This window comes from Heptranchias perlo, chromosome 34 (assembly GCF_035084215.1).
Source record: "Heptranchias perlo isolate sHepPer1 chromosome 34, sHepPer1.hap1, whole genome shotgun sequence".
NCBI lineage: Eukaryota > Metazoa > Chordata > Chondrichthyes > Hexanchiformes > Hexanchidae > Heptranchias > Heptranchias perlo.
The window spans coordinates 6714972-6727225 of NC_090358.1; the positions used below are offsets into that span (position 1 = coordinate 6714972).

The 12254-nt window shown below is 38.6% G+C and overlaps 1 protein-coding gene across 3 annotated transcripts in view; it reads left to right on the forward strand.

Moving 5' to 3' along the window:
* The window catches only part of LOC137301743 (D-glucuronyl C5-epimerase-like), an 82949-nt gene that overhangs the window by 54535 nt on the left and 16160 nt on the right, over positions 1 to 12254 (forward strand). For all 3 annotated transcript variants that reach the window (XM_067971363.1, XM_067971361.1, XM_067971362.1), the window contains one exon: positions 1872 to 2488. In XM_067971363.1, the coding sequence (XP_067827464.1) occupies positions 1885 to 2488 (604 nt within the window). In that variant the 5' untranslated portion in view covers positions 1872 to 1884. The remainder of the gene's footprint in view (positions 1 to 1871; positions 2489 to 12254) is intronic.

Genomic DNA, 12254 nt, shown 5'->3' on the forward strand with positions numbered 1-12254 from the left:
AGTTTGTTTATATCCATGCACTTTCTCCTTGCATGTAATTAGACATCAAGGAAGAAAAGGAATCAAAGTCACACTCTTATAGCTATGACCAAGAGATGGTAGGAATTCTGATTTGATGTGTGTATTCCATTGAGACTGGCTTCTCTAGCCATTCAGTAACCAAACTGAAGAGGCAGTGTAACTGACCTGCTAAAATGCCCATTAAGAAATATTAAAAATAATCTTTAATTCATTTGTTTCATTTATTTCTTACAAATTTCCATTTTTTTAAAAAACAAAATGTTAAATTACACTTTTTATATAGTGATTTGCCAGTTTTTTCTTTGAACCTTTGACTCATTGCAGGGCTGTAATTCCTTGGGTACTGGTTGCCCTCAATACTTTGCACAAGTTGCCTTTAATTCATGTATGTGCCAGCTATTTGGCTGCAAGTGGCTTTATTGCCAGCCTGATCATGTCTACTTTTCCTCCAATGCCCATAAGCACATATTTCCAATAGGAGGCACTGGACAGCAAGCACAAATCACTGATTATTTCTCACCCCTAATATTGAGGCACTGAGGCCAATTTTAGCATCCCTATCACAACACCAGCTGAGATTAAATAACTCAACATAGATTGATGATCGAAGTTGGGATTTTCCTGTTGCTGTCTGTAAGCTTCTAAAGCAAAATTCTGATACTTCATACATTGAAGTTCTGTATCACTAACTTTCATAACACAGAATTCCAGAAAAGTATGGCAGCATTGTGTACTGAAGCACTGTACATATTCCTACCAGTGTTTATTGAATACATATAAGTGTTCAGTGATCCATTTCTTCTGAGTAAGGGTGGTGCGAGCTGATAAAATGGTGATTGTTCTAATCAAGAACCCTGTTTTTGTGCAGGGATTTGTATATGTTTAAACTTGTAGTGTCTTGTTGAGATAATTGTAAGCTTTAATCACAGTTAGTAGAAACAGTTCAAATCCTTGCTTTTGTAATTCAAATTGTGGCATCCAGATATTTGAAGAAACTGCATCAGTATTGCTGGCATCCATAATTTGCATGGTTTGTGTCCTATCAGGAAGAATGCTTAATCAGGTTCCAGGAAGAATAATTGGCAGATGTCCACTGTTTTGGTTTGAATTATAAGAACTTGTGTTTGTTGTATAAGCTGAAGCTATTGACAAAATATTTGACAATTACCAACAATGGAATTATCCCCATATCTGTCTGCAGTGTACATCTTGTATCTAATTTTAATGCAAGATTTTTTAAACTCACCAAGCCTGCAAGCTGTAAGGGTCCAACATAAAATGAGATTTTCATTGATTTTAATCCCAATCCCTAGTGAACTTGAGGATACAACTCAAATCGCTCAAAATGTACTAAATTGGTCGGCTTGCATAGAGCCCATAAGGATGGCTGGTGGGGAGAAAGGGGGAAAATTCCTCAGTGGATGGAATAGAGGTTGAGCTTTTGAGGCATGTGGTTGGGGCAAAGTAGAGTTTTATGTTACATGTGGCAATACAATCACCACCAACCCCAGACATCTCATTGAGATGACCAATCAGGCTGCCATCTGACCAGCACTTTTTGAAACTTGGTGCAGAAATGTGACACTTCATTTGGCTTGGGTCCTAACACCTATATCTCACTGCTGATTGTTTTCTATTGAAAAATGGGGTAGTGTTGAGCACCAAGTCCATGCAGTAATATTCTGTTTGTGCCCAGCTTCAGAAAATGTAGAGATGATTTTGTAGATGAACACATTATTATACAAACCCCCATTATGTTGAATATGCAAGCCTATTAAGTAGTTGTTCAATTCTGAAACACTAGGTTGATATTGGATCAGCTGATTGTATTTTGTTTTTTTTTTATATAGGTATGATGTGAATATGCGTTGCTTGGCAGCTCGAGTTAACTACAAGACCCTCATTATCATCTGTGCTCTCTTTACACTGGTAACTGTACTTTTGTGGAACAAGTGCTCCAGTGATAAAGCAATTCAATTTCCAAGAGACCTTGAGGATCTCTTCAGGGGAGATGGTTTGGAAAAGCGTGATGTTGACTCTGAAAGTATCAACGATGCAAGTAGCCTTTTACAAGTGGGAAAGTTTCCACCAAAGCAGCCGTCAGCAGACGCATCCCACCAAGAACAGCAGAAAGCTCCTCCTGTAGCCAGTCTTTTAAATAACAATGCCAACAAACTGTTGGGTCTTAAATACGAGGAGATGGATTGCTTAATAAATGACGACTACACAATAAAAGGGCGGAGTGAAGGCAATGAAGTTTATCTGCCTTTCACCTGGATTGAGAAATATTTTGAGGTTTATGGAAAGATTGCCCAGTATGACGGCTATGACAGGTTTGAGTTTTCCCACAGTTATTCAAAAGTATATATCCCGCGGGGTACTTATCGGCCAGATGGGGTATTCATGTCCTTTGAAGGATATAATGTGGAAGTCAGAGACCGTGTGAAGTGCATCAGTGGTGTTGAAGGTTGGTCTTGTTATACATAATCATTTACACTAACTTTGCTTCTCTTTCCACCCCCACCCCCCCCCAACCCAACCAACCCTGAATAGAAATTCCACCCATTTGTCACCAGTTATGCCTCCAGTTCAGAGTACTCAAGTTTTTTTTTTAAAATTTTAATATAATCTAGCCGGCTTGCCAGAATGACAAGTGGATCCACTCTGATTTTTAACACTAATAAACTGTAGACCAAAGACTGCTTGCGTACTTGGAAAGAAACATTTCTCCCACCCCTATTTTTCTTAAAACATTGGACTTTTTGTATGCTCAGTACTGCAGTGTTGCAGGCAAACTTAATTTAACATACTTTTGTAGTTTTTATGTAATTTTCTTTTAAAATTACAGAATTTTGAATGTTCTACTTGTCAATTTCAGCTCCAATGTTTTGCTTTTATTGCAAAATTTTGAATATTTGCAAGTATGCAATTGGTGTGACACCTGCAGAGTATAGCTTCAAAAGGCTGTTATATTTGAGTAAGTTCTATTTATGGCTCAGATATATTTCTTGATTCTACACGATCGCTTGTGTGATCAGGAAATTGGTTTTACATATATAATAGCGGATGGCTGGAATGTGTCTAACAGAGTTGGTGGCTCTAGAAAAAGAAAGAAAGGACTTGCATTTATATAATGCCTTTTATGACCTCAGGGCATCCCAAAGTGCTTTACAGCCAATTAAGTACTTTTGAAATGTAGTCAGTGTTATAATGTAGGAAAATGCAGCAGCAAATTTATGCAGCCTCTGAAGTGATGCCCACATATGATAGTAATATCCTCTGAATCATAAGATTGGAGTGCAACGTTCCAGCATGCTTCCAAACACTTGACATTTTGATAGCATTTAGAATGTGATTGGGAGATAGAAGTCTTTATCTAATACAACAGGAAATGATTGCTAGCCTAAGTTCTTCATGCATGAAATCCTCCAATGAGATGTTTACACTTGAACAATTCAAATATTGTGATGAAAGCACTTGCAAAATGACAGGAAGAAAATGCATATTTTTCATAGTAATAATGCTGTCTAAATTTTTGTGAAAGTTATTCTCTATTGTATGTTTGTCGTGGATCAAATCATCTGGCTTGTTTCTCCCCCCCCCCCCCCCCCCCCCCAACCTTCTAATTGCCTTCCTTCATTTTCTAACAGTGTTAAGTCCTTGTTGGGGTAGTGCGCTACAACTGCCAGTTGCCCTCCAATACCTTGCCCTAATGACCATTATTCATGTGTGAGCCTTGACAGCAAGTTTCAGCAGGCTATAGAACAGATATGAGTAACCATCATAAATGTTTGGAATAATCCTCCAGGCAGGGTAATTGAGGGCTTCTTATAAGTTACTGTGCCATATTTTGTAATACACACAAGTGTATTAAGCTAACCTGCAGATGGGGTCACTTAAATTGTCTTTGTAAAACCTATTGTAAATAAACAAATATTGTACCATTTTTCACTCCAAAAAGGGGATGCAGCATACATGATGGAGGAAATACATGTCATGTGTAATGCATGCAAAAAAAAAAGTTACCAAGTTATCGTGAACATTTAGTTTGGCAGGTTATGTAGGACATAGGGAGCCATTTATAACTGCTTTGAATGCAGTGCTACATTTAATTATAGAAAAGAAATCGGGTTTCCCCATTTCTAAATGCATTTCTCCCTCCATCTTTATTCACACTATCACCCTTCAGGAGCAAGCCTTTTCTGCAGCTTGCTGTAATGCTGCTTGATGCTTTTTTTTTGGGTTGGAATAGGTTTATTTATGTTTTTAATCTCTGCTCCAAAGTGAGCAATGATTTTTCAGGTCTTAAGACTGGTTATGCTGGCTAGAGTACTACTGAGCTTTGTTTAATGTCTGTATAATGAATGTTCCCATTCCAAGAATAATGTAGAGTACACTTCTTTGTAAGTTCTGGAATGTAAAAGTTGGAGTAAATGAACTATCAGGTGAATTGTTGAGTGCATAGTACAAACATGACAACTGCAGTAAAGTACTTGCTCTTAAAATGGATATGATATTTTCTTCACGCAAAACAGTTCCATACTGCATGAAAACATGAATATTAAGTAGTGGAGGAATGTGTAAATTGCAATTTATAATGGTATCAACTAAATTTTGTTGGCATTGATTCAAAAATATTTGTTGTGGTAGAGGATGTATTTTTCAACGTGTTTCACTAGCATTTCTTCCATGCAGGGCTCCCTGAGGTACCATTTACTTCTGAAGTAGTAATGTGATTAGATAAATCTGAAATTGCAGAACTCACTGACTATAATCACTTCAATTAAGGTTTGCCTTTGGGTTGTTGTGGTGCTGTGATGACATTGCTCCCTTAATTAGAAAACATGAATGTTAATTATTTTAAAGAAATTAGCATTTTGGGCTCAATGAAAAGTACCCATCATTCTAAAACATTGGAAGTATTTTTGTTTATGGTTGCCCAGCTTCAAAGTTGGAGATGCATATTGCTTCAACTGTGAGGATCTGGGTTGCATAGTCCTCAAAATTCTGCACAGTATAAACCAGTCATTTAAAATTTTTAATTTGTGTATTAGGGTATTGTTTTTTGTTGAAAAGTTAGCTTAGAAGAATATAGTAGGACACAAGCAGAACTTCCCTCATGGCTCTTAAGTATTGGCACTACATGTCATAATGCTCAACCATATTGATCAGCAAGTGCATTCTTGTGTTTTAACATGTAATGTAATTGTAAAAGATGAATGTGATTTCCTTTGTTACTGGTTGAACTTAAGAAGATGCAAAATATGTGTTGGACTTCTTGCTCGAGTTCATCGGTTCTGACTGAGACTGTTTAATAGGAGCTGGAGAGTCTGTGGGTCCAACAAAAATGCACCTATATATTGTGTTATAACTTTGATCCAAGTCTAATCTTGATGAAGGGTCATGCTATTTGTTTTTATATCGAGGAGGTGTAGGAAATGTTCTATGAACTACTATATTGTTTATTGGTGCTGGTTTTTTAATAAGCCTGTTCCACAGTTCATAGCCTAATCTGTGGTCTGATGGCGTATTTATTCTACTGCTTCCCTAAATCTAAGAGACCTATCCAGTAAGCTAAATATGATTAGCATGTGTTCAGGCTCACTACATTGCCAGATATGGTGTGCCTAAAGTAACATTGGTTCTTAGTAGCGAGGCCTTGCTTACAGGAATAGCCTTTTGCATTAAGCACAAGAAAATCTTTTCATGGTATGTAGGTGTGTACTTCAGTGCCATTCATCAAAATAGCTTCCATTTTTAAAACAAAATGTGTGATTAGCACTTGTAATGAGTATCGTTTGGCAAATCTATTGACTGGATAGTTGGTTAGCTCCTTTGTATGTTGCAAAAGCATCTGGCTAAAGACTGTATAGTATTTGAACACTTCAGATCAACTCTGTGTGTATCTCCATGGAAAGGGTACAGTCAAGATTCACGAGAAGGATGCAAGGAATTAGAGGTTATATTTATGAATAAATGCTTGATATGCTTTTTCATTGGAGGGAATAAAGGTTAAGAGGGCTCTAAAGTTTTCAGAATTGAGGGTAAATGGTGAAAGACTGTTTCTGCTGGTTTGCAAATTGGTAGCAAAGGGGCATAAACTAGAAGAACAATGGGGAAATTGGAAGATTTTATTTGGACGTGGAATGCTTTACCACAAGTGGCTATTGAGACAGAGATTAGAACATAATTTGAAAGGAAATTGGATAAGTATTTGAAAAGATGGATATAAAAAGATATGAGGAAATGGGATTAAAGTAGATGGCCCCAATTAAAGAACTGGCACAGATATGATGTCCTCTTCTTGTGATGTAATTTTTATGACTACAGATCCTGCTCTCTTGGGACTATAAGAATGTAATCAGTCAGTGCAACGTTACAATCTGTTATTCAGTTCCGACATCCTTTTATTAACTTTGGGATTTGGGAAGAATTTTGATTTTCTGAAATCTTCGTTGTAATTATTCACACCACTCAGATTAAATAAATTAGGAAGAGTCGTAATCATCTGAACTAATGGCTCTAAGGAGGACAGTGAGCTAAATGGTCTTGTTCCATACTTGTATTACTCGCTGATACTGGTAATCCTGTCACTAGCAATTTACAAGTCAATTGGGGCTATCCATAATTTTTGTTACTTGAGTATGCTTCATATTTCTTGCTTACCTCTGAAAAGTTACTTTTTTAAAAAAAAGTTCAAAAGGAGAGGTTGTGCATGGCTGTTTTTTGCGGATTGTACAGGCCAAAAAATAAAACTTGCCACTGAAAATGTCATGCTGGTTCAAATATTCGTTAAGGATTGAGTTGCTGCATAACATCTACGTAGCCATCCTTCTCTGTGCCAGCTCCACTGCATTGATCAGTGACAGCTTTTCCTCCCAAGTTTACTGTTGGACTTGACAGTGAACTTGACCTTTGATTTCTGCATACACTCAGTAGCAGAAAAATTCATTTGGAGTGAGCAACTTTTAATGTTGGAGGAGGAGAAAGGGACTGCACTTAAGATCCCAGCTGCTCTACCTGTTGGGTTAAGCCCTTGCATTGTTTTGACTACTGTTCTTTGCAGCTGAATTCACCAACAATTTCAGTCTCAGTGGCTTAAAAATGTGCATGAAATGGCCATGTTTAGGGGGGAGAAAGTAGCTTTGGTTAAAGATGCAGAAATATGAATTGTTTTAATACAGCTGTCCAGTTGATTTACTGAATTGTCAGATGTAAGAGCTGAGCACAGGTGAGTTTTAATGTTTGTGTTTTGGCTTGTGATGGACAGACTGGTGTTTCCACTTTCTATAAAGAAACTCTCGACTTCAACAGAATCTATTTTTGGGGAGTTGAATTAAGTGGATGAGCAATGCTATAGAAACCCTTTATACTTTTTCATGGATTAATATAATCCTATTTAGACGTGAGGTAAAGTTTCCTGTACAGTGCTCCAGCCTTGAGTGCCCCCACACATGTCACACCTCTGATCATAAATTCTCTTCATAGGTCTTGTTTGTGTTGGATTGGACCCATCTAGTGCTGATGCCAATTAGGAAAAATGTGCTAGTATATACTGGAAAAAGTCACTGATCCAATGTGATTCCTTATTGGAATTAATGGCAGTTAAAATTTTAACATTTAAACTACCCTATTTTTTTTAAAGCACCCGAATCCTGCCTGCTGTTTTTTAAACTTGTGTGAGGGATTTAACTCTGTTTTCACTCATTTATTGGATGAGGTTACTTTTTGTTTTTAAATGAGGCAAACTCTTGATTTTTAAACCATCCTGTTAGCTCGGAGTCAGGATATTCGTGGGTCCAAGTCCCACACCAGCACTTCAGTGCAAAATCTAGACTGGCACTCCAGATCTGTGGGAGTGCTGCATTGTCAAGTGCTATCTGGATGAGATGTTAAACTGAGGTACTGTCCAGGAGGATGTTAAAAGCTATAATGTTGGATTGGTGCTCTGGAAGGATGAGATCAAATTCTCATCTGAATCAATATTATCCAGCAAACATCGGAGGAAGACGAAGTAGCAATATTCCCAGTTACAATGCTGGATAGTGCAAAATGTAATGTGTGGTTCAGAAGACTAGGTACATTTTCAGTTCATCGTCTTTAAAATGGTAGTTTTCCTCTTCAAATACTGCAGTGTTAACCAAACAAGTGTGTGGTGTCCGGAGGCTATTGAGTGTGTTTCTTACTGCCAGGCTGAATGATGTACTGTTTCATTTGTGAGGTTGTGCATTCACATGGTGCTGTGTGCTTATCGCATTTGAAGATAAATGACTGCATTGACCGTGGACTGGGTTTCATTTATTCTTCTTTTCACTGCTCTGAGTACTTACCTTGAGCTGTCTTGTAGATAAATGGCAGCAGAGTCTTGTAAAATGTTTCAACTTGCAAATTACAACCAGTATTGTGTTGTTGAAAGCCAAAGTTCAACAACTGGATGAACGTCTGAAACGGGGCTGTTTGCTGCATCAAGCCCATTTCTTTCCCTGAACTTTGTAAAATTAACAATGTTTGTGAAGGAGGTGAATAACAGTCATCCCTGTTCCCTAAAGGTAATCGGGCAAAAACTCCCACAGTTGTTTCTTTTTTTGAAGTTTCCCAAAGCTCAATTAAAACAAAAAAAAGACGCATCTACTTGTACTGATCTTAGTGAAATTTGACCCAATCAGAAAAGTGAGACATATTTTGCACTGCACCCACATTTGGAGTGCAACAGTATTATTCACAAGACATTTAATATAGATTAGCTGATAATGACAAGTTGGAGCATACCTGGTTTTATAAAGGATGTTATGCCTTGTAACATCTAAAGCATTATGACAGTCACTGATCTTATAGTGAATGAATAAATCAGTTTTTTTTAATATATTGCATGGTATTTCACTGGGGTTTTGGGGATTGAATTCACTGATTGCTAACCATTTTTTTCCCTGTGAAAACTAAGTCAGTGGCTTTGATATTATACGTTCTGTTACCTAAGTACTCGTTTTTTTTATTTCTTGCCATTTTTCAACGCCCAGGGCCCAACGACCAGAAACTTAACTGGACCAGCCATATAAATACTGTGGCTACGAGAGCAGGTCAGAGGCTGGGTATTCTGCAGCGAGTGACTCACCTCCTGACTCCCCAAAGCCTTTCCACCATCTACAAGGCACAAGTCAGGAGTGTGATGGAATACTCTCCACTTGCCTGGATGAGTGCAGCTCCAACAACACTCAAGAAGCTCGACACCATCCAGGACAAAGCAGCCCGTTTGATTGGCACCCCATCCACCACCCTAAACATTCACACCCTTCACCACCGGCGCACTGTGGCTGCAGTGTGCACCATCCACAGGATACACTGCAGCAACTCGCCAAGGCTTCTTCGACAGCACCTCCCAAACCCGTGACCTCTACCACCTAGAAGGACAAGAGCAGCAGGCGCATGGGAACAACACCACCTGCACGTTCCCCTCCAAGTCACACACCATCCCGACTTGGAAATATATCGCCGTTCCTTCATCGTCGCTGGGTCAAAATCCTGGAACTCCCTTCCTAACAGCACTGTGGGAGAACAGTCACCACACGGACTGCAGCGGTTCAAGAAGGCGGCTCACCACCACCTTCTCGAGGGCAATTAGGGATGGGCAATAAATGCCGGCCTTGCCAGCAACACCCACATCCCGTGAACGAATAAAAAAAAATAATGAGATGTATGAGATTGGAGATAGGAATCCGGATCAGCCACGGAGAAGCTATCCTGGATGTAAATTTTTTTTTAAAATGTTTTTCTCCTTGTCCTCCAGCCAGAATGCTCTAATGGCGTGCAATTGTACTAGAATTTCTCCCTACACCCTTGCTAGGTCCTGCCAAGGGAGACACACCTGTGCTTGGGGTGTCATCTGAACAGGAACTGTACACTTCAGGTATGTTGCTCTTGTCCAGTGCCCGGGAGTGGAGTGCCAAAAAATTTGACCCCATTGTCTCCAGCCCCCACACAGCCATGGTCTCAGCCTGCACCATACCATTCACAGTCTGGACATCCTGTTCGACCCTGAGCTGAACTTCAAACTACACATCCTATCCATCACCATGACCACTACTTCCATCTGACATTTTTTTGCATTTGACCCTACCTCAGCCCTGCTGCTGCTGAAATCTGTATACATGTGTTTGTCACCTCCAGACTCATCTACCCTTAATTCTTTCCTTGCTGTTCTCATACATAAAATGGGCTCAGACACTTCCACTTAGTAATGAGAATTGCAGCCCAGGAAGAAATTAGCTCCAATTCCCTGCTCCCTCCAATCCAGTTGTGCTTCTGGTGTCCCAGTGTTCATGACGTGGTTGTTGTGGTCTGTTATGTTTAGAATATGAATTCAGGTGAAGGTGGCCCAGAATTTTGTATGAATTTTGTGACGCAGGAAGTGTTTTCAGACAATAGGAAATGTGTACAGTCATGCAGTTTTTATTAAATCCATTTCAGGTCTTTGGAAGATGTTCTCACCGCTCACTTCTGTAAATAGACCTTGCGCCCCTACAATCTGGAGAGTACCTTTTACTGCCTGATATCTAGTTAAACAGTAGTGACCTGGGGATTGTAACAATACGACTCCTTGTGTGCCCTGGATATTGTAATTTTTCACGGGCCATGTGTGTTCTACCTTTTGGGGGACTCGAGAGGTAATGTTGTGAATGTTAATAATTAATACAAGCCACCACTTTTTTCTGAAGTTAAACATAATTTTAAGTTGCAGCTTATAGGCAAGTTAATTTACTTTTTCCAGAGAGTTGGGGGTCTATATGCAGGGTGGTCTATATGCATGTCCATGCTGTATTTGGGACACCAATGCTCCTTGTTATGTATGCTACAGTATTTATATTGCATGTTGTACAAATGTTTGGAATCTTAATATTTTACTTAGTTAGAACTTGTATATTGTTGCAGAGGCTGGCTAGTTGGTGACATAATACAGGTGTTTTCTTGCGATGAGGCCACTTGCAATACTCGTGTGCTGTAACCATATTGGACAGTGAGGGTACAAATTAGCTGATTTTAACTGATTAAATTAAGCTTAAACTGGGAAATCCAGATTTTCCCTTTTGGAGGGAATAGAATGGAGTTGGACTACCAATTTGTGGGTTGTTGATACTTGTGTAGATCATAGGTGAGCTCATCTCAAGGAAAAATAGTCCTGGTAAAGAAGCAAAACACATCTAAGTGTGCCTTAATTTACTGTAGGCTGTCCAACCAATCTGCACTATTGTGAAATGGGGTATCTCTAAAATATTCTACATCTAGGATTCATCTTTGTACCCTTCCTCCTTCTGAGGAATGTTGAGATTGCACTATTTTGTAATTACAGGGTTATGGTATTTTTGATTCTCTAAAGAAGGATCGAGTATTTTAAATTGTCTCTAATAGAAGTCCTAGGGCATCCAAACTTAATCTTTTTTTCCTATTTTAGCTGAATTGTTCAAATCTAGTTTAGAATTTATGCTCTTGTATGTAGTTCAATTCAATTTTGATATTCTAGAATCTTGAACATGGGGCTGGAAGTAACTTGACTGTACAATTAAATTGTTAAACCAAACTGTCCCAACTTGTTTCCCACAAATGAGTATAACATCAAAGCAACTTTTTTTTAAAAAACACTTTTTTTAACAATTCTATACGATTCAAGTAACTTCAGTAACTGGCCTCCTGGAATATTTTTTTCAGAAAGTCAGATTAATCGAATAGCTTCTGACTGTGTATTCTTAATACTCAGTTTAAACTGAAGCCTGCAGATTAGTGCCTTTAGTGTAGTGCCTTTATAAACTTTGGTGTGAAACTGTTACTGTAGAAACATTTTGCATTCACTGCTGATTGTCTGGTGCTGTGATGCAGGAGACCATCCTTTGGTTGGATGTGGTAAACCATTTTATGGATTTCAGTTGCTAATCAAAAATTGCTGCATTTGTCAGGCAGTAATTGGTACTTTCAGGCAAGGAAACTGCACTTTTGCTTTGCTTAATGTATCTCATCATGTTAATCACATTTCCTTGTGTGTGACAAGCATAAGAAAAGTCAGGGTTGAGAAAAGGCTATTCCTCCCATAGAAACTTGTCTCTTATTCTATTTCTAGCTCAACTCCTGTATTCTCAAAGCAATAGATTGCTCAGTTAGTGCCAAATTATTAAAAGCTACAAATAGGCAAAAATGCACATCACAACTTTATTTAAGTCTCATCAGTCATGAACTGGCAGGACTTC